Source organism: Melospiza georgiana, chromosome 14 (genome assembly GCF_028018845.1).
Source record: "Melospiza georgiana isolate bMelGeo1 chromosome 14, bMelGeo1.pri, whole genome shotgun sequence".
In the NCBI taxonomy this organism is placed as follows: domain Eukaryota; kingdom Metazoa; phylum Chordata; class Aves; order Passeriformes; family Passerellidae; genus Melospiza; species Melospiza georgiana.
In genome coordinates this window covers 6,884,588-6,907,440 of record NC_080443.1, presented here as the reverse complement: position 1 = coordinate 6,907,440, position 22,853 = coordinate 6,884,588, and the positions used below count along the sequence as shown (strand labels likewise).

The window sequence follows — 22,853 nt, the reverse complement described above, 5'->3', positions numbered from 1 at the left end:
AAACTTGCCTGTTTCCTGATTGAAATTTCACTTTGATTCTCTCTTCAGCTACTGAATCTTGTTACAATTAATGCTTTGTAACATACCAATGATCATTGATGCTCTGCCTTAAAGAAATTTGAAAGATATTTGAGATATTATAGAAAAATAAACCCTGCAAATTTCTGGTTAGTGACATCTCCCACAAGCAGTGCTGATGTTTGCCAGTCTTAATTTAGGGAAGTATTTCAGCCTGAGCTTGTATTTGGGCAAGTTCATAAATTTCAAACAAAGTTTTGGAGTGGAAATTGAATATACAATGAGGATAGAGCAGCAAAATTAACATGGCCATTGTGTGCATTCTGCTTGTTTATTCCAAAAAGTTTTAATTGCAAATGTTTATTAAACTATATTCCCTCCTGTACAGGAGATCTTCCAAATGAACTGATACTTCTTGATCTGTGAATGAGCCCCTTAGGTATCCCAAAGATATATGGTCCTCAGGAGGGAAAATAATATTCAGGATGTATAGCAGCAGTCAACTGATTGCCATGGAAGATCATATAAGTAGAAGACCTGATGATGTTGAAATTAGATGTTAAATTGTTGTGGGAACATTTTGAGGAAAAGCCTGCACTTACTTTTGGTATTTTTGGTAGGGATCATTGTAGTTGCTTCGTGAAATTAATAATTTTTCAAAAAAAGGAAAAATACAGAAATTTCGTTTATAAACATTTTTGCCAATTAAAATGAGGCAGAGCAGAGTTTCACCTCTATGTGTAGATTCATGGTTTGCCCAGTGCACTGTCTGTGCAGAGAAAAAGATTCTGTGAGTGTGACCCCTCCTGTGTGCCCAGACACTGTACCTGCTGCCTTACCAACAGCACAGACACGGCAGTCTGAACACAGTATTTCCTTGCTGCACACAGCAAATTCAAGATAGAGGAAAAACTTCTCAATAATGGTGTTAGTCTCTGAAAAAAAAAAAGAAAAAGAAAAAAATTACCATTAGGAATAATTCCAGTTGCCATTGTTGTTTAGTTACTGTCTTTGTGTCACTGCATCCTCTCATCAACTCTATTGCACTGCTGATGCATCCCAAAGTGCTTTGGGTTGATGGTGGCAGTGGAAGAGTGTTCCACTGTCAGTGAAATAATGCATAAAGAACTGGAATCTCCTGGGGATATATTTTCCATTTCAATTTTTATTTTCATTCATGAAACCTGGTATAGCCAGTGAGTAATGTGTAAGGTAGGAGTCCCCATTCTCCCGTATTCCAACTTCGTGCTCCATTGCTACTCAGTGGTACTACACAGATATTTTTGAGCAGGGAAAAGAAGGGTGAAACCCTCACCAATCTGTTACAGAAACCCTAGAAGTGTGTGTTGCTATAGTTAAATGGTGTGTGACTTATGGTAAAATTACACATGGGTGAATTTTTTTCTTTAAAATGTTTTGTAAGTAATATGTTACAGGCCAATGTAGTTTGGTTTTTATTCTGATTATTTTTATTGAAAGTAGCTTTTCAGGAAAAAAAGGTTTAACTGTAGGTGTCCACCTTGATTTTTGTGTTCTTTGTCGACAACTGCAGGATATGGGTAAATTAAATATTTTCCTGTATATGTGGTTGTCATTTGAAACAATAAGCTTCAGATCTCTGTGGATTGAAGTTCCACCCTGAGATCCATATATGGATAAAAACTTTGTCACTGATTCAGTGTGAGTTTGGACAAAAGCTCATGAGGTTTATTGTAAAGTCTGTCAGCAAGTTGGTTTTGTATTGGATCCATCAAGTATATTTTCAAAATTTGTACCTCCCACTGTTTTAAGTCTTGGTATCTCTGCATATCATGGACTTTGGTGCTTTGTGATTTTTATTATGTACTTTTGCCAGCCTCTTGCATGTTTGCTGGAACTTCCACTGCAAATACTCCCTTCAGAAAAGTCTGATAACTTCCCATGAAAAATTTAACACAGGTGTTTTAATGAAATGCAGTTTGAAATACCTAGTTTTCTTAACCCTGGCAAAAGAGCCCAAGACAGAGCAGTAAGCACTGATCCCACAGCCAGGTTACCCTGCCAGCTGCTGTAGCTGTCTCTGTGGTGGTTCCTGCCTCCCAGCACACGAGGAGTAGTGTGCTACTTCAGCCCTAATGAAACCAGGGACATTGGGCTTGCACTGAAAGCTGTACTAACTTTACATCACATTTGCCAAGAGCATGTACACTAAAAATTGCTGTGAATCAGTTAACTTGGGCTAACGTGTTACTCTGTGATAAGTTGTGGTAAACCAATTTTCTGATCCTCTGAATGCTGAATTTAACTTGACTTTGGGTGGTTTTATTTGAGCTGAGGGAGCTCAGTCTCTTGCTGCTTGTTATTAGCTATAGAAGCCAGGGTGAGATCAGAGTTCCATTGTGACAGCAGCACTGCAGCCAGAGGCTTGGGGTGTTATTTCAGTAACTTTATCAGTCTGATTTGAAAAATTGATGTAAAATTAAATAAAAACAAACAAGCAAACCCACTCCAAACCAAATTTAAAAAAAACCCAAACAAATGAGTAAAAAATCACAAAAGGCTGAGAGTGACTATAGTACTGGTAAGGAAATTATGTTGAGATTGTATTAACTCCCCTTTTCTTCTTTAAAACCTGAGTCTTACAGGACAGTGTTCAGTGGAAAAAGCTTATCCAGCTCTCTCCCTCAATGCATTTTGTTCCAAGAGACGTTGCCTGTTGCAGAGGGATTTCATGGTACCAGCTTATTCCCCCTTAGTTTAGGTATTTGAAAACAATCACATTGAAATAGATTTCCCCCATTTCTCTCTCTCTCTGTAACTGTTATATTTGTTATAAGTTCTTCAAGAAATCTGAAAGTAATTTGTTCTTTGACACTTGTGAGAATTTTTAAAAAATGTTGAAGGAAAACTGGTACTGTAAAAGGAAGCAGAAAAACTTGGGCAGTTTGGGACTTTTTTTCCTTTGTCTTTTTCATATTTGGTTAAGAAATGTACTTGTTTAAGAAACAAAGTTGTATAATAAACATATTAGTAATGTTGGAAGTAAGACATGTTTTCCTAATACATTGGTGGAATTATTCTGGATCAGTTGACTCTTCTGTAAATATGCCCTTAAGGTCAGGAGGACCTTTGGTTCCACTGCTGTGCAAATGCCATTTGCATAAGTTCAAATTGTCCAGGTCCAGTTTTCAAACACAACCAACTTTTTGGCAGCATTTCAGAATTTATAGTTGCATAGGATTGGTACTGATATTTGTGGACTCTATTTTTCACACTTCTGTTTCTATTTAGTAGCTCTTTTCATATTTTCTATGAAAGATATAATTGAACATGATTTAATCTTCCTTCTGTATTTTATGGGATAGTAGAGGGAGTCACTTGCTTTAGCCTCTTGATCGGAAGACTTCATCAACATAGAGCATTTAGAAATGGATTATTTAAAACATTTTTTAAATATAAAACCTCCTCTATCTGTAACAAACTGCAGGAAAAATGTTCTTCATGCAAGAAAGTTTGGCTTTCAAGTGGAGCCCACTTTTGCCCTTTTTGATTTAGTATTGGGGAAAAAAAATCTAAAATTATTTTTGAGGCTACAGAAACGCTTTTTTTCTGAAGAGTAGAAGGAGATGCTTTTCTCCTAGATGGACAGTGTGCTGATCAGTCAGTGGCATTTCAGCCCGGGAACAAGGAGGATTCTCCTCCTTGACCAGAATGGGGGCCAAGGATCTGCAGAGCATCCTGTGGAGCTCCATGATGTTTTCTGCTCAGCACAAGGCACTGATCAACATCCCCACAATGGTGATTCACTTTGAGTTACTCATTTAGTAAAGCTTCAACTGCTTTATAAATTAAGGCAGACATTATCATTTTTGAGAAATCTAACAATAACAGCCTACCAGATTCCAGAGAATAATAGCAATGACCAACTGTGCAGGTCAGAGGGGCTGTGAGTGTGCATTCGTGAGGACTTCGGCTCTCCTTTGAGAATTTCAGACAGAAGCTTCTATTAAAGTGCAAAGTATTGTTATTATCTTTGTCCTTTATACATATTTAAATAGTACATGATAATCATCTCTGTGAACTCTTAACTATTCATAAAGGTGGCTGTCAGTTAGAGGCCTGAACCAGTACTCCAGATCCAAATACTTAAAATGATAGATCATGTTGTAACCTTCTGAGAATTATTCATAACCTTTGGTAGGAGGAGTTTCCTTTTAGGAGACAGGCTTTGCAGATGATTAGTTAGTGGGGAATTTAATTGTTCTGTTGGGGTAATGATATCCCAGAATGGTGGAGAAATTTTGCCAGTTTAAAGTAATTTTTGTAGATTTACCCACAGGAAGAGCAAGAGGCAGAGGATGATGAAGGTAGAGGGTTCAACCACTTTCCATCCTTCTTGGTGTAGCATTTTCTGATCCATTTCTGATCCTCCATGGCACAGGGAGTCCCTACAACCCACGTTAGAGCTTCAGCTACCTGCCCCCAAAGAAAGGTTAAAGTAGTATATGAGATTAAAGTTGTATAGAGACAGGTTTGCTCTGAACCATGACATTTTGAGAACTTGATAACGTGTATTTTGCAACTCAGTACTCAGAACAACTACCTAATTAGCACAAAAAAATTTAGGTTGGAGCCTTCAGGTGGAGTGTAATGGAATATAAATTTTAAACCACAAAATTTTCAGTCTCTATGGACTTCCCAAATACCTTCCTCTTGGGCTGCTGGATGTTCTTTGGCCACTTCTTCTCTTTGACTTGAACCAGAATTTACTGAATCTAAAAAACCAAAACCAAACACACCTTTCTCACTAAAAATTGAATCAGAAAACTCATATATTGACAATCCATGCAAGAAGTGTCTGCCTTGGGCTGCTGCTGGCCAGCTGTGAGCTCAAAGCACCAACAGCCCCAGGAGAAAGGAGGAGAGCAGAGACCAGACAGGTGGGGAGCACCTTCCCTTTCACAGGAGCATCATGCAGGACTGTGGGGTCTTGGCACATCTTCCCAAGGGTTTTCCAAAGTTGGAGCTTTGCCTGTTTCACTCTTGGCCTCATCCCCTCTGGGGCTCATCAGGCCTTGGAAAGAGCAGCCTGTGCGTCCATGCTCTGATGGGCTGCTGTCCTTCCTGGAGAATTCCACTCTTCCTGATTGAGGGAGATACTGGACTCCTTCCTCTAGTTTATTTTACCCTCTTGGTATGCAGAGTATTCTTTGTTAATCTTCCTTATTTATTTGAATGTTAATTGGTCCTTGTTAATTTGGTTTTCTGTGCTGGAAGCCAAGGTCAACAATGAGTCCTTCCACATTAGCTCTTAGTGTGATTGCAAGGTAGTGCAATGCACCTTGGAAAAAAGTAGAAAGAAGCCTTTCCTCTGTTTTTAATGTAACCTTTGTGTCAGGTAGGGGTTTGGAGGTTGAAAGGGAGAGAGAAAATGTATGTTCAGCGCAGGCTGAAGGAGTCCTATTGATAGAAAGGGACTGTTAAATTAAAAGACAGTTGTTTTGAAAGCAAAATATCACTTGACCCCGAAGAGACAGGCAATTGCAGCCCTGGGGTTAGGTATAACAACAGAGCTGGATTTGCTGTGGGAATGCAAACAGCAGGCCTGGAAACAGATTTAGGTTTTTTCTGTCGCTTCATTGTTTGTATATGCAACTTTCAAACTGCTGTTTTTGTTGCTCCAAGAGCAGTCTCTTCTGAGAACACCCTTCTTTTGGGCTGGAATGGCCATTTTATGAGATAAAAGTAAGAATTTTTGTCTAAAACAGATTCTGTTCCATGGGGCAAAACAAACAGAGCTATCATAACACTTTAAATAGTAATCAAATATGTTTTTCTGTTTGCATTCAAAAAGGTGGAAAGGTAACTTGACAAGATGAAAGAAGGAACCAGATTTGTGTACCCCCCTTTCTCAGTAACAGGTATAGAGTTTTAGAGAAGACTTCAAGGCAAAAAGAAAAAAGCATAGAATATACTGTTATGGTGTTATTTTTGTCTTTCATTTTTATGACAACTTATTTGTACTTAAAGGAATCTTTCCAAAGAGTTAAGAAGCATCATTAAATAAAGACTGTGAAATGTGCAATATGGCTTATTTATTTAAATGTTAATTGGTCCAACGAACACTTCTAATTAGCTCTATATTTGCTTAGCAAAAAGTTTTACAAATTCCAATTGTGAAAAGCAGCTATTTTGAGCTGGTAAGCATGTTGCAGAATCAGCTATGATTTTTCTATAGTTCTCAGCCCTTGAAGGCACAATTTAATTTTTCATGTATGCATACTAGCAACGGTAAACACTTGCGAGTGTAAAGAACCTTCTTTAATTAGCTGCACAACAATTAAAGGATTCACAAACTAAATTGAACCCTGTCTCTGTGCTTACTAGCTGAATTCTACCACCTGTCACAACAGCACTTTGTTCAATCTGTTATGCAAAATCATTATAGCAATATAGCTGAGGAAAAAAAAAGAGAAAACAGCAATTATTTCTTACTTTTCTCTTGAATGGGTTATTTTGGGTTATACTGATGTCAGGTTCATTGAAGCTAACCTTTTGAAATCTGTAACAGCATAATACTTATATGGCAGGCTTAGAATAGCTAGGAGAATATTTTGTTTTACCCTTTTAAGAGCAAGTGAGGCACATCCTGAAAGTACGGTACTTTCTCTGATCATTTGGAGGAAAAAAACCTCACCAAAAACTGTGCTAACTCCTGCAGCAGCCTGTTATTGCTCTTTGTCAGACAAAAAAATGACCGACATCTAATAGTACAAAATTCTCTTTTGTTATTAAAGCTTGTAAGCCAATATGAAATCTAGTTTTAAAACCCACTGGTTTTCTAAAGTGGAAAGAGCTGCACTTTTAGCTTACCTGTTGTGGCTTCTGACATATGTGATTATTCTTCAGTAGCACATAATTATAATCTATAAAATATTGGACCACTTCAAGGAGAAGTGGTTAAAAAGGAAGAAGTTTGCATCTTTACAGAAGAGCCTCACTTCTCATTTAGATTGCACTCTTTTCTGGAGGGAGCCCAGAGGAGCAGGGGCACCAGGACACCAGGGGTCCTGATTTGCACCCACATTTACCCCTCCTGTACCTCCCTGTGCAGGAGTCAGGCTCTGACAGCTCCTGGACACCTGGCTCGGGGCGTGCAAAGCTTCAGGCACCATTTCACCCCTCTGCTGCCTGCAGAGGCGAGCACCTGGTTACCCCCTGCTCACTCCTCTTCCTACTCATTCTGTGCTGGGCAGAACTGGAGGGCACAGGAGGAAGGTGGAAACTTATGAAAGGCCAGCTGGGGAGGAGGTGTGCTTGGGGCAAGAGGGTGAAAGCCCTCGGGTGACCTGCCCTGCTGCTCCTTGCCCAGCTCTTTGCAGGGACAGTGATCCACCCTCAGCACCCCAGGGCTTGTGGGGCTGCTGAGCATTGCCAGTGAAGCAGCAGCGTGTTCTCTGTGTGTAAGGACTGTGGGGAGTGAGGAAGACCTGTTTAGGTTTCTCTTTATTCTGCAGTGACAGCTGACAGGAATGTGCACCTCGCTGCCAGCTCTCCTGCGGGAGAGGCGCAGGTACAGTTCTGTGTGCTCACCAGAGCTGAGGAGCTGAAAGCAAAGCTGCCTGCTGACAGCTTCCTGAAATCATATCAATAACATATTGTTAGCTCTGCTGATTGAAGCTAAAAGAGTCTGCTGTTGGATAAAGGATACGTGATACGGGCATTTCATAAGCTAGGGATATAAATGAATAACTCTGCTCATTCACAGTGCTTACACTTTTTACAGTATAATTTTTATACTATTGTCATTTTCAATATTTTTGAAAAACACAGAAAGAGAACAAAGAAGTTGTTTAATAACACTGTGAGTTTGGCTTTTTTCTAAAATAGTCAGTCAGAAAATAAAATTCAACAAAAAATTGGGAAAAGACTTCTCTTTTCGTTACTTAAAAAAATTAGAAAAAATAAAGCTGCCAGGAAGCCAAATACTTTGATTAAACTTGACTTAAATTCTCAGATAATTTTGCACTGAAGTATGACGAGCCACAATTTGCTCTATACATCTTTCTTTCTCACATCAAATAAGAATAGTTAGCCTATTCTGAAGTATAAAACTAAGGAGATGAAAATCCTTTCAATTAGAAAGAGATATAATGATCTCCATATTCATAAGTATAGGTGCAAGGGGCTGGAATTCAGAAAAATGAGTTTCTGCTTGGGCAACAGGAGCAATGCCCAAACAGGGATTTTGTGTGGGAACTCCTGACTGCTCTCAGCTCTGGAGATTTGGGATTCGGTCCTGTAGGAAGAGAATCTCTCTGATGCTCCTGTTGTAAGTAGTGGGAGCCCAGTCACTGCCTCCCATGGCCAGGGGCTTGAACCTGAGCCACCAAACCTTTCTCCCCACTTTTGTCTGGCTTTGTGTTTTGCTGGAGTCACCTGCATTCACACTGGTTTGCAGAGTATGAATTAACATTGAGTGAAGCTTTACACTGGAGAAAGTGAACACAAACTGCTCATTTGCACAGGCTTTTCAAGAGGCTTGGAATAGTTTCAGTGAGAGTTTGTGGTGTTTTTGTGTGGGTTGTGTTGAAATCTTGCAGTGAAGCAGTCCCTGTTAGTCCCTGGTCCTTCTGATAACAACTGTAGCTGCTCTCAGCTCACTGTGGGGCTGGAGGCTCCTGGGATGCTGTCAGTCACTCAGAGGAGTTTGGTCAGAGCTGTTTGTGGCCAGAGCTGGCTGCTAAGGATATATTACAGTCAGCAGAGTCCATCTCCCACCTGACTTTGCAACCGTAATTGAACTTGCCAGGGTCTGTCATCCTGGGATTGCATTTATCAGACTTTCTTTGTCAGCTTTGTTACCCCTCACCTATCACCATGAGAGGCTGTCTTTTCAGCCAAGGGCCTGCAGTGTTGCAATTAACATCAAAATTATTTCAAGGATTTTTATCCTGCAGGTAGCTTTAGAATGTTATTATATTTTTACAGCATTCCTTCTCCCCTCCTTCATCTATCTGCCATGTGTCTGCCAGGTTTTCAGTGCCTTTCTGTTAATGATCAAAGCTACTGTGCCCACATGAAACAGGGGTGCCTAAGCAGCAGTTGGTGCCCAGCTTGTTGGGTCTTGAGGGCCATTGCACTTAAAGATGAGTCCTGTTTCACCACAGTCAGTGCTCACATCTCTGCTTCCATGGAGAGAGAGGGGATTCCCTTTCCTGTACCTGATCCCTCAGGGCAAAGGGAGGAGATTCTCTGTTCCCTTCAGGGGCTGCACAAAAGGTCCCATCTTCGCAAAGCCAAGAGCACTGCAAAGATGGGACCTTTTCTTGTGCTCACTGGTGTGACACCATTGTTATTCCCTTGGCTTAACTGCAAAACTGTGACAACTATTTGGTACCACCATTCAGAGGAAAAGGCAGAATAATCTCACTGCAACAGGTAGAGAGGATTTAAAATCAGCTGGGAAAATACAGGGAAATACCCTGAGTCAGTTACTTTTGGTATAGATTCTCCTGTGTGGGGTTGTCTTCCTCCCTCTGGAAGAGCAGTGTGGTGTATTTCTTTTTGCTCCTCTAAAAGGACATAGGATAAAGAGGTTGTTTTCTGGAAATTCCTCAGGGTGGGTGTCTGAGCAGCACAGAGACTGCTAACCACACCCTGGTAAGCCCCAGCCATTTGTATCAGTGGGAAAACAGCTCAGAAGGTCCACGTTGGCCTTAGAGTTCCCAGCTCTGCTCTTGTGCTCATGACAGTGATCAATTGATAAAGTTAAATGGCAGAAGCAGTGGTGTATCAGTAAGAATATGGGCAGAACAGAACACCAATGCAATAAAGGGGATTTGTGTTCTCTTCTGCTTCATTTTACTTGGTATTAATTAGGTACATTTTTTCATGCCTTAGTCTGTGTGATATTTCCTCATCTATCTTTTCTACTTAATTCTTTAATGAGTTTTTTCTTTCTGCTTTTTGGGAGACCACAAACACAAGGGGTATTCTGTGAAATGTTTGCTCTATTTTCCAGCATTAACCTGCTTCTAGTGTCCCTGCCTATTTCAACTGCATCTTTTACTCCATCTCATTTCACTCAAACTTTAAGGCTTTCTCAGCTTTATTCTTTTTTTCCTTTTTCCCCCTGGAAATTAGTATTAAACTAATATGACGAGTAATAACTCATGAAAGCCACTTGCATCTAAGAATCACTACGACCATCTAAATTTTGTGTGGTATTTTTTGTCACCAAGTCTATGTGTTATAGGGAGAAGAAGAATCAGTTGGATTAAGGGAAGAAAGAAGATAGAATTTGGAGATAGAAAGTATTAACAGCCAAGAATCTCTGTTATTAAAAAACAAAACAAAAAAATCTAGCATTTTAAACAAATAAAAAAATTTATGCTGACAGGTTTGCCATGAGCTAAAAAACTCTGCCTATTCAGCAGTCAATTATGTTTGATAAAGGAAAGCTATCTGGCATACTGGACTAAGCAATGGGAGTCAAGAGTTCTGGATGCTGTCCCTGGCTTCTTTACAGAGGATGAGCCATCTATTTAAGTCAAGATACATGGCAAGCTTTTTCCTAAATGAGATGTGGAAATGATCAGTTTGGGATACTTATTTCTACAGTCCTGAAATTCTGAAAAAACCTTGGTCCCTTTATGCTCTTTGGGAGCACAGAAATTGGGCAAGTTCTGAATTTCTACCTGTTTCCACTTCCATTGTATTAAGATGTTGGGTGTTTCTGTACCCAGCACAGAAACATTTAGCAAAGGTGTTCCTCTCCTCTCTGATTGAATTGATCACAGTGTGCTTTGGGGTTCCATGTGCTGGAGGCCTTTAGGGAAAGCTGGGGCAGGAGCTGCTGGGGGGAAACGAGGAGCTCTTTCCACATCTGTAGTGTGGCCCTTTATGCTTTTCATGGAGGTGACTTTTTATTTTTAATATTGTTTTTTTCCTAAATATACTGACCTTGAAGAGTGCAGCAATTGATCTTTTCATTCTCTCTATATTTTTTCCTCTCTTTTGTTCCCCATTTAGAATTATTGGGAGGAAAATAAATGCAGTTGTATTATATATGTACTTTAGGGGTATGTATTATCACATATGTTCTCTTTCATGTGCAACAGGTTACACAAGATTTAATATATTAATCTTTCCTTTTTCTAAAAACATTCTCTTAGGCACGTAGTTTCTGTCTTGATGTCATCACAGGTAGCCCATATGCTTAGTGATGCATTGTTTTGTCTACAGTCTAACTCAATAGCATGCAATTTGGAGCATCCTTAATTATCCTACAAACCATTTTGTGATAATGAAACCAAATATGGTGTAGACTTGGCTGACATCTCTGTGATATTACTTGGCATACCAAATATTTCTGTTTCAAATATAAATTGGTTACTGCTTCTTCAAAATATGCATTCTATTAATTAAATCTATACTTGAGACATCATCCCCCCACCTCCCAAGCTGTTATAAGTATTCTCTCTCTCCTTGTTCTGTATGCAGATAGGGTTGGTATAGGCTGTCTAATTTGACAAAAAATAGGCTAACCTTGGGGTCTTTCAGTCCTACAACCACAGTTGAGTGTGCAGAGTCTTTCCATATAACTAGGTCTTTTGTTCCACTAGAGCAAATGACTTAATTTGTTAGAGAGCTTTTTTTTTTTAAAAGGTTTAACTGTAACAGTCTTTACCTAATAGACCTGGGATTGCAGGGAGGTGATTAATGTAAATTAAAGGATCTCTGTGACACAGGACTAAAGGACAAAATTACGATGCTGTTGTTGTTGGCAATCCCACTCGTGCAATTTAATTCCTCCCTAAACCAGATTCCCAACATTTTGCATAAAGTTAAAGTCCAACTGGACCACATACTTTTCAAAAGTCTCTCTATTCAGAGATGTTCTGTTTATGCATTTTCCTGGGCAATGAGTGTCTTTGTCCCTTGAAATCCATCTATTTATTGCAGTGACACCTACTGCTGAGAGAGCTGATCCGCAGCAGGCTCGGATCCTGTTAAACTTGGCCAACAAGCACTTTGTGACTCAACCAGCAGATGTTTCTGTGGCTCGGGTCAAAGGCAACTTATGGACTCAGGTTTTTTTGCTTTGCTCCTAGCATTAAGTGCCAGGAAAGTCAACACTAGGTACAGACAGCTGACCTGACCAGTAGCAGGAGGAACTGAACCAGGCCCCTGAGGATCTGCAAAGACCAAAGCATTAGTCTGTTGAGCCACTGTGCTGGCTACAGTCCAGCAGTTTCAGACAACTGACTATCTGATTGCATGCCTGGGTTTTAGTAATGATTTCACATACTTATTTGATGATTTGTATCCAAGCTTATGCTTCTGACAGGTGCCCTTGCGAACAAAATCTCGCTGGGCTATCACATATGAATATTTCACAGTCAATCATACTTTGATCTCTGGGACATATGTGCATTTGACATTATATTTAGCTGTGCACAAAATCTAAGTCTAAGCCTTTGTGAAATGAAAAAAAAAATCATCAACCCATCATTACAGTTTTGGATTTAAGTTGTTTCAAACTGTGCTTTGAGTTCTGTGGTCTTAACTCTTCTCTATTGATCTCTTTGTAATTGGTTCAGGGGGCCTGATCCTCCTGTCCTCACCCAGCTGAAATGCTTGGCCTTTTATTTGGAACTTTCCTGTGTGAGGAATGCAGGATTAATAGGGTCAACATTATGTATCTTTTAATGTTATATAATGGGTTAGAGCATTGCAGACTTCCAGAGCAGTGCAGTGTCCTCAGATGAGAATGGGAGATTCAGAGCCCTTTCCATGCTGTAAAAATGACAAAAAAATGAAATAATAAATATGCTTTGTAGAGTCTTCCAGGCATATTATTATTTTATTTGTACTCTGTGATGGTAAAGTGGTTCATTAAAAGCTTAATTTTAAGGTTTCTTCAATCTGATGTGGATGCCAGTTAGATTAATTAAAGTGAATGATCAGATAGGAGCTACAGGAAATTGATCAAATTGGAGAGGGTTTAATCAGTTGTATACATTCCAAATTACATGAAAATAACAAATTTACTTTAAAAAATGCTGTTTCTAAAGTAACAGAAGCTTTAGTTTAATGAAGTATTCCACAAATAAGGCTCCAATATGAATTTTGGTATCACTCTTTTCTTTACTTTTGCCATCAAAAGATCACTAGGAAAAAAAAAGTAAAATGAGAATCAATGTTTATAAGCTAAGAAATAATGATCCCAGATGCAACCAGTGCCTGGAAAAAAAATCATGATTTTTTTTTTATTTTTTAATCTACTGAACTTTCAGTAGCAATTATTTATCCTTCTCCTCTTTGGATCTGACTTCTTAAGTATATGCAAGTGAAATAGAATAAATAAGGAGGAAAACAGATTTTGCTAAGTCACATGCAAAGTAGCAATAAATCAAACAGCTTGTCTGCATTCTTCTAATCTTTCTATTCTAATCTGTGAGTGAGATTTATAAATGACCTCTCCTCTCCTCTGTGCTCATCTTCCTAGATTGTGATCACAAACGGTTCACAGTCCTCCACTCCATGGGTGCTACCAACCAAAGACTGCTCTGGTGATTTATCTTCCACTGATCAGTTATCAGTCCCAAAGGCTGTGCTAACTAGAAAGTACCCTGCAGATGTAACAGGTATTTTAGAAAGCTACTCTCTTCCCAGCCCACAGCAAAGGCAGTACAGCCTCAGCAAACCATTTTCTGTCTGCTAATGACTTTTGAAACTTCAAAATCCCTCTGCTAACCCTTCTTTAAGACATAAAAACTGTTGTGGAATGAGTTGGCTCTGTTGTTACTAAAGGAGTACTTTGTTTTGGAATCAATAAGCAGCTTGTTTAAATATCAGCACTACAAAGCAGCCACAGTTTTGTCAAATGCCTTCCCGGCTGCCCCCTGCGTGGTGCCGGCGCTGGAGGATGGGTGATGGAGTGGGGCTGTGGGATGGAGCCTCCTGGGCTGTGGGATGGGGCAGCCCTGGAGCCTCCTGGACTGTGGATGGGGCAGCCCTGGAGCCTCCTGGACTGTGGATGGGGCAGCCCTGGAGTCTCTTGGGGATGTGGATGGGGCAGCCCTGCTCCCCCAGAGCTCTGGGCAGGCTGTGCTCTGCTCCTGCTCCAAACCAGCTCTCTCCAACAGGAGCTGCGAGTTACACGTGCTCTGCAATGCCCACAAAGCCTAAATGTGCTAATGTCACTAATGGTGATAGCCAATTACCAAGCTGGCCTTAATAATGTTTAAATAAAAACAAATAGATAGGGCACATTACCTGTAGGCCAACTTTCTTTTTTTAAAGACATCCTGTTATATTCCAGAAACCATATATTTTCCTGGTATAATTATATTATACCCCAAGGAACAGGACACCTACTTAACAAAAACTCCTATGAAGTCGTTGCAATTACTCTATTTTACATAAGTAAAATGAGAATAGAATCTGGCCTAATGTTTATTTCATTTTATCAGACTGGATAATGCTGTCCTGGTGGCATTAAATACAGCTGATCTCTCCCCTCCCCTTCCGTGCACACATGTTTTTGTTAAAATCCAACTATTTACATCTATGTCTCTTAGTATTGCCTACAAATCAGTCAAAGAAGAGTAGGTCATTTATCCTGCCCTACTGTTTATATATTAATCATCTGGCAAATAAACTGCTCAGTATCCTACCCACCTCAGTAATATTTGTGATGTAATTTGTTTGGATGCCCAAATGTCACCAGCGTTGATTGTAAGAGATGAAAAAAATGTACTTGCTCAGCACACCAAGCTCTGGGCTAAAATGTAAGCATGAAATCTCTGGTTTATTTTTGTAATAATGTTTACAGCTGTTTAATGACCCTGAAAGGGTTCAGTAGTCTGGTGTTCTGTATTTCTTAACAGGAGTGTATTATGCTTATAACAGCTTTAGTTCAACTGTTTCTGCTGCAACAATAAGAACAATATTTAATAAAAATTCAATATATATTCTGATCTCAGCAATACCTGTTTACGAGTTGCTAAGAACTGAAGCAGTCTGTATTGGAGTATTTAGAATTTGCCAGTGGACCACAAGATAATGTAGATGTATGTGAATTTTTCTAGCTGGAAAGATAAATACCAGGTCTATATTCTGAAGGCATAAGTAACAGTGTGTGTAGCTCTAACTGCTCAGAGGATCAGGGCCAGAGCGAGCTTGTCGTTTAAACACGTGAGCTTGTAAAGCATTACTTTGCTTACTGAACTGTAAATCTTTTAACTAACCTAATCTAAGCTATAATAACAGCACAACAGTGGCTTTAAAATGACTGTTTTCTCTACAGCACTGAAGAGGGGAGAGCTTCAGTGTGTGTGTGTGTCCAGCAGGAATGAACAGGTGTAAATAAGAGCTGAATTTGGTCCATCTGTTTACAAAGATAACAGGTGTGTGTCTGCACATATGTGTCTGTATACAGATATTCATGTGCCTGCATATGTTTACATGTGTGCCCAGGCATAGATTTATCTTTAAATTCTCTCATCCTGCTTGCCATATTTTTTTTCTCTGTTTCCAGCAAGAGGAAGCTCAGCTTCTCGTATTACATTAATGTAGTTGTGATGACAGGCATTTCTGGTGTCATAATTGGTTTTAAATTCCAGTAATCCATTTCAAATAGTTAAATAAAATCTGTGTGTTCAATTGAAATGGCTAAAGCCAGAACTTTCGCTATTGATATCACAGGAAATAGTCTTGAGGGCAAAAATGTGAGCGAAATCAAAATAACTATTAGTATCATCAAAGGGACTTGAATGTCTCACTGTACCTTTATGTAGGAGATGAGAGAGAGTATTTTATAGTATCTGTATCCCACAGTGAGTTTCATAAGCTGAGCTCCTCCTCAGAGGAACAGGATCCTGCACGCTGGGCACGGTTTGTGGCCAGATGGCCTTGGATGGTCGGTGTGCTGCCTCCCAGAGGTGCTGCTGCCCTGCCCAGTGCAGAGAGAACCCAGCTGGGTGTAGTCTGTGTCTGCAGCGGGGTTGGTTTGGGGCTTTTTGGCCACAGCAACTCACCTGGGCAAGAGCTGAGGGTTTCTTTAGGTTGGAAAAGGCAGCCCGTGACTGCTGATCCCAACATGCTCCAGTGCGGTGCCTTGTCTTGAGAGACACTGTCTTTACCCAACATTTGAGACAATTAAAGGTCAGAAATTTACTAAATAAACTTCAACAAATATATTTTGAATTCTTTAACAATCTCAAATTTGATTTGCAGTTCATTTTGTAAACATTTGTTAACTACAGAGAACATTGTGCTTCTGTTCCCAGCACGAGAGATGGCAAAACATTCTGTGCCTTCCTTATATGAGAGATCAGGATCATGAAAATAATGTGATGGACTATATACTTAACAATTGAAAGCTAGAGGTTTTCCCTGTCATGGAGCATCAAAGTAGCACTTATTAATGAACTTTTCCAGATTTTTTATTTTTGTATACCTTGATACCAAGGTGAGTACCATGAACTGCAGGAGCCTCAGTGGGGAATGAAAGCCCCTTGCTCCACCTGGGGTAACCCTCTCTGGCCACAGATCTAGACAGGGATGATGGATAAAGAGGGAGAATGAAATTGCTAATTCTTTTTTTTATTTTAGAGAAATTAGGAAAATTAGATTGAGCTATCTAATTCATAGTGGAATGATGGATGAGGCTGTGTTTTGTTTCTGCCTTGCATGTGGATACAAGATGAGATTTTGGTAGGTTTTGCTGTGAAAGGGCTAAGGGATACCAGGAGTGGTTTCTGTGAAAGCTGAACAGTAGCAAGGTCCCTGTGTTCAGAAAAGCTGAAACTGGGCATGGCAGGAGGAGAAATTCACAGGGCAGTACTTTCAGTGCCATGGTTATGCTTTGCAATGAAACCAGGTTGGAGTGAGGAAAAGAGGAGACAATTCAGAGCCAGAGGGAGGAGCAGGCCTGCAAGAAGCAGGGGCAGACGAGGGGGAAATGCAGTTTAAGTGAGGAATACATCTTGAGATGGTGGTGGCTGGACCCCAGGAACTGCGCTGCTGATCAGAGTGGGTGGCATTCAGAGCTGGTTGTTGCTCACTAAGCAGAGGCTTTGCTGACCTTTCTGCATATTTAATAAAAAATGTAAAACATTTGCCATGCCTAAAGATCCATGTGGGGGGGTTAGGCTCCCCCGACTTAATCCAAAATTATTAGTCTTTAAATGAGAAATTATGGATTTGGTATTCCTCTAAACGATTTTTTTCTTGTTCTCTCAATATTCTACATTAAATATTTCTGTATGATTTTGGAAGACAGAAAATAGCAAAAAGGAAAAATTGGAAAACTTGCCATGTTCCAGCTACCACTGCTGTTACTTTATTAAAGTTATATTTGAAAAAGAAGCACAGAATAACTAAAACCTCAACCACAACTCCCCTCCCCAATCCAAATAACCATACATTTGAACTGATGCTTAGGGTTAAACATCAGAATTAATAAATTCCTCTGGGATCTGTCAGCATTTCCAAACCTCGATAGAGCATAAAATGCTAAAATTAACTACCCAAACTTCTCTGAGCATGTAAAAGCACCAGGTCCTATTGAGATCAACTAAAAAAAAAATTAGACTGTAGTTTTGAAGCTGTTATGGAATAATGACAATTCACAAAGACCTTTCTAAACATTCTTCAATGTTTGTGTGCGTCAGCACATGCTATGCATTTCTGGAATTGTCACATTCTTGTTTGCCAGCATGCCTTGTTTAAGCATGGTGCTGAGAAATAACACTCCTGGGTATGTGGAATCCAGACAAAAAGTAGATTCAGGTTTTGGGGTTTCTCTTGTGTTGTTATTTGTGAGAGTATTTGTTATTTTTTTAAGAAGCACATAGGCAGATATTTAAAATCTCTGTTAACTTCAGGCAATGGCAGACCTAAGGACCACAAGTATTCAGTTGTTTAATTAATCCTTTTGAACATAAATTTGGTTTGTTCCAAAAGTTAAGAAAACTTTCAAAAATTAAAAAAAAAAAGTGGTTTGTGTGTACCCACATTTTGAATGATTGTGGTCTACTGCACAGAAAACTTGAATGGAAATTAAGAATTTTCCTTGTTTGCTACATGGCCTTGGGTGAACACCTGGCTTAATTATGTTCTCCTACTCTCTACTTTTGGAAAACAGGCGCTGCAAGCTAAATTTAAGTGGATTTCTTTTATAGACTTAACTTCTTTATATTTTTATGAATAACAACATTGACAGCAGGCAAATAATGGGCCCCCAATATGTGACCCAAATCAGACTGTTAAATTTTGAAAAAGATCTGTTATGTCTATGGGCAATATTAGGTAGCTCTTGTTCTTTTTTAATACACGTGAATATAACTCTTTCCTGTACTTACAAGATCTGCATTGTGTCACAACCTCAGTCATCTGCCAGGAGCAAAGAGGTCTCCCCTCAAAGACCTCCCATACTTTGTTTTTAGGCCCTGATCCTGCAAATACTTAATCATGTGTGGAACTTTGCTTTCAAGAGTCACCCTTTGAAGTCTACTGGACTGCTCCCACGAGCACAATTACATGCATTTTAAGTGTGTGCCAGATCTGGACCTTGAATTGTCTATCAAGTGGCCACTGTGTAGCTGTGTGAGGAGTGGAGTCCACCCAGGCTGTGCCTGGAGCCTTTGTGGAAGACACAGGGAAAAAATGCTTTTGGCTAAAGCCAAAGAGAGGGGTGGCCAAATTAAATTTTTAAGAACCTATAGGATTCAGTGGTTTTGAGAGTGAATAAAGTGTCAAATCATGCCACTGAACAACAAAAATCTTAATTGTAGTCTAATATAATCTTATAGCATCATATAGTTTATGAATTAGTTATGAGAAACTTTATATTTTTAACAGAATTTTATAGATACGTTATATCTGTATAGAGTAGAGAAGTGGCAAGGATGGATTATTGTGGACAATTATGCAGACCAGAACAGAGCACTTGTGTTTAACAAACAGCTCTGAATTCTAATTTCCTGCAATATACGTAGTGCAGCTACAATTTGTAGTCATTACTGTGTATTAGGAAAGTTATTAGAATTCTTAAACTTGTTGAGGCTTTCCACAACACCTTTCCCAGATTTTAATTGGTTTTATCTAGTTCCATAAGAGAGCTCTTTAAAACAAATCAAAGTGTCTTAAATCACATGTATCACCCATCGAAAGACTTCCAGAGATATTCCTTCTGTAATCTGGCAAGTTTTCCTAGGAACAGGAATCTGAAGGTTCTCAACTATGAATTAAAAGACTTGGCAGAAGATAATTTATGTGCCTTTTGATGGGCTCAGTTTCAAAATGACAAAATAACAGTGTTTTGTAACAGAAGGGTTAAATCTTAATCTCAGAGGTTTACAAAGCTGCTAGTCGCAGTCTCCTTAAAATTTAATATACCTCGTTAATGCTTACTTGCAAACACTGAAGGATTTTTATGATTATAATCATGTGTTACAGCACCTAGTACTGTTTCTAAGCAGCATACTAATCAGCTTAATGAGATATTACTGCACTTTTTGTTGACTAAAGCAAAATCCCTTTTATTGTTCTAAAGCTTGTCCTTTATTTTTTCCCAAAACATTATCTTGTTTTATTGTACACCAGTAAATATCATACCATCGGTTTTTTGTCAAATCATAAAACTATCTTTCTCATTGTAGAATGTGTAATATATTGAATATGCTTAATGGAACTGAAAGTTACAAATGGATTTCTATTTTGGGGTTTTTTTGCTGGCTTTTTAAATGAAAATGGGAGAGATGCATAAGATTTCTTTTTTTATAGATTTAGAAATGCAGACAGGTGCATTTTCACAAGAAGGACAAGGGAGGTGGTAAATGCCTTTGCCCCTTCTGTAATAATTAGATTTTGAAATTGTCGCATATTTTAAAATAGTAATGAATATTTTTTGGTACACATGCAGAATGAGTACATGTATGATCAAAACTGTCTAGCACAGTTGGCACTTAATACACTTTTAATTGTTTTTACACTAATTCCTTTGCATTATTATGAGTAGGTAAAACATAAAATGCAAATTGTACGGCAGTGATTCAATGCTTGTAGCTCTTTCACAGTCTGAATCTAAAATATCTTCTGATTTTCAGAGATGGAGGAAGCTAGTTTGTGCCTTGGTGTTTCTTCAGCTGTGCCAGAAGCTGACGCCCATCTCAACAGCACCATACTCAATGGGCAATATTCAATGAGTCAGAAGCTGCACCAGATCACTTCCCAGCTCAGCCATGCCTTCCCAGAGCTGCAGAGCAGGCAGAATCCCGAGGAGAAGGCGTCAGTGCCACTAGAAGACAAAAGTCACATGTCCATAGCAAACCAGCCCATCAGCAGCCAGATGGCCCTGCTGGCGAACCAGCTCAACAGAGAGGTGGACACCAGCTTGAACGGGCGTGTGGATCTGCAGCAGTTCCTCAATGGGCAGAACCTGGGGATCATGTCTCAGATGAGCGACATTGAGGATGATGCCAGGAAGAACAGGAAGTACCCCTGTCCCCTGTGCGGGAAACGCTTCCGCTTCAACAGCATCCTCTCGCTGCACATGAGAACCCACACCGGAGAGAAACCCTTCAAGTGCCCCTACTGTGACCACAGGGCAGCTCAGAAAGGCAACCTGAAGATACACCTGCGTACTCACAAGCTTGGGAACCTTGGCAAAGGTCGTGGAAGGGTCCGAGAAGAGAACAGACTTTTGCATGAGCTGGAGGAGAGAGCGATTCTTCGGGACAAGCAGATGAAGAGCAGCCTCCTGCAGCCACGGCCCGATGTGAAAACACAGCAGCACACCCAGCCCATGCCGCTCGCAAACTGCAACTTGTCTGTGCCACCTAATCACAACACACCTGATATTTCAAACCCTGTTCCCTCTCCAAAGCCAGCCAGCGTCCAGGAAGAGGTTGTCGCTCAGACAGCCGGGTTCAGATGCACGTTTTGCAAAGGCAAGTTTAAGAAGCGAGAAGAGCTGGACAGGCACATAAGGATCCTACACAAGCCTTACAAGTGCACTCTGTGTGACTTTGCTGCCTCGCAGGAGGAGGAGCTCATCAGCCACGTGGAGAAGGCTCACATAACTGCAGAGTCAGCACAGGGCCAGGGCTCCAACGGGAATGGGGAGCAATCCACCAATGAGTTTCGCTGCGAGGTGTGTGGCCAAGTGTTTAGCCAAGCCTGGTTCCTAAAAGGCCACATGAGAAAGCATAAGGATTCCTTTGAACACTGCTGTCAGATCTGCGGGAGGCGATTCAAAGAGCCTTGGTTTCTTAAAAACCACATGAAAGTTCACCTGAATAAGTTATCTGTAAAGAACAAATCTCCTAATGATCCTGAAGTACCTGTCTCCATCAGCAGCATGTCCCAGGAAGCTCATGCAAACTTGTATTCAAGATATCTGTCATGTTTGCAGAGTGGCTTTCTTCCCCCTGACAAGGCGAGGTTGAGTGAACAAAATCAGATCTACAACAAAGGAGACATGCCCATGAAAGAGAAGGAAGTCTTGGGCAAGCTCCTTTCCCCCATTTCTGGCATTGGCCACGGCATTGCTGAGGGGGATAAACATTCTTTATTGGGCTGTCTCAATCTGGTGCCTCCTCTGAAATCCAGCTGTATAGAAAGGTTACAAGCTGCCGCCAAAGCAGCAGAGATGGATCCAGTAAACAGCTATCAGGCCTGGCAGCTTATGGCAAGGGGAATGGCCATGGAACATGGCTTTTTGTCTAAAGAGCAGCAGATACAGCGCAGCCACGAAGACACTTTGGCAAATGCCGGAGTTATGTTTGATAAGGAGAAGCGGGAGTATGTGTTAGTAGGAGCAGATGGCTCTAAGCAGAAAATGCCTGCTGATTTGGTTCACAGCACTAAAATGGGCAATCAGAGAGACTTGCCAAGCAAACTAGACCCTTTAGAAGGCAGTAGAGATTTTTTGTCACATGGTATGAACCAGGGACTCGATTACAACTTACAAAGTCATGGAAACATAAAAGAAAAGCCAACTGAATGCCCGGACTGCGGCAGGGTTTTTAGAACATACCACCAAGTGGTCGTTCACTCCAGGGTCCACAAAAGAGACAGGAAAGGAGAAGATGAAATAATTCAAGGTAGTCTCGATGAGCGGCGTGGGTCTGGAAGTGATCAAGAGTCTCAGTCTGTCAGCAGGTCGACAACACCAGGGTCCTCTAACATTACTGAAGAAAGTGGAGTAGGTGGGGGTCTCTCGCAGACAGGGAGTGCTCAGGAGGACAGCCCTCATCCTTCCTCACCTTCCTCTTCAGGTATGATAACTTCTTCTTCCCTCTCTGCACTGAAAGCTTCATAGCTCTATTTGGAATCATGGCAGTAAAGTAGTTTATGCATTCTCTTGTCAGGTTGTTTCCTACAGTCCACAGGGGCATGCTGTTATTTGCCAGAACATCTGTGTTTGGGTTCCTGCAATGCCTTTGAGGTTAATTCTCTGCTCACCCTTCTCCCCTGCAAGGGCAGCGGGTTTCCCAGCCTTTCAGCTGACACCTTCCCACCCTGCAGGGTCTGAGCAGCCACCAATGGCTGTGCCTCTTCCAGGGCCTCTCCCTCCAGGTTTTGGAAGGTGGTTTTCTCCTCCTCTTCTATTCATGGTGTCTCTCTTGCAGATCCTGCCCTGTGCTCCACGTAAAAGGGTGAGGAAGGATGCCTTCTTTGAGCTGTAGTTAATAAACTGCATGTTGGCTCCCCTCTCTGATTGCCCTCCTTCTGACAGCCATGTCAGTTCCTTAGCTATGTCCTTGTACCTGGCCACTGGACTGATTAAAAAAGAGATTCAGAAATACAAATTACTAACCTTTTGACAATCTTCTAACTTA

At 40.4% G+C, this 22,853-nt stretch overlaps 1 protein-coding gene across 8 annotated transcripts in view; it reads left to right on the top strand.

The window, feature by feature from the left end:
- The window catches only part of ZNF536 (zinc finger protein 536), a 344,528-nt gene that overhangs the window by 137,278 nt on the left and 184,397 nt on the right, over window positions 1-22,853 (top strand). For 6 of the 8 annotated variants that reach the window (XM_058034044.1, XM_058034045.1, XM_058034041.1 and 3 more), the window contains 3 exons: window positions 13,511-13,649; window positions 15,314-15,413; window positions 20,118-22,289. In XM_058034044.1, the coding sequence (XP_057890027.1) occupies window positions 20,120-22,289 (2,170 nt within the window). In that variant the 5' untranslated portion in view covers window positions 13,511-13,649; window positions 15,314-15,413; window positions 20,118-20,119. The remainder of the gene's footprint in view (window positions 1-13,510; window positions 13,650-15,313; window positions 15,414-20,117; window positions 22,290-22,853) is intronic. The other 2 variants (XM_058034047.1, XM_058034042.1) reach the window with 1 other exon arrangement.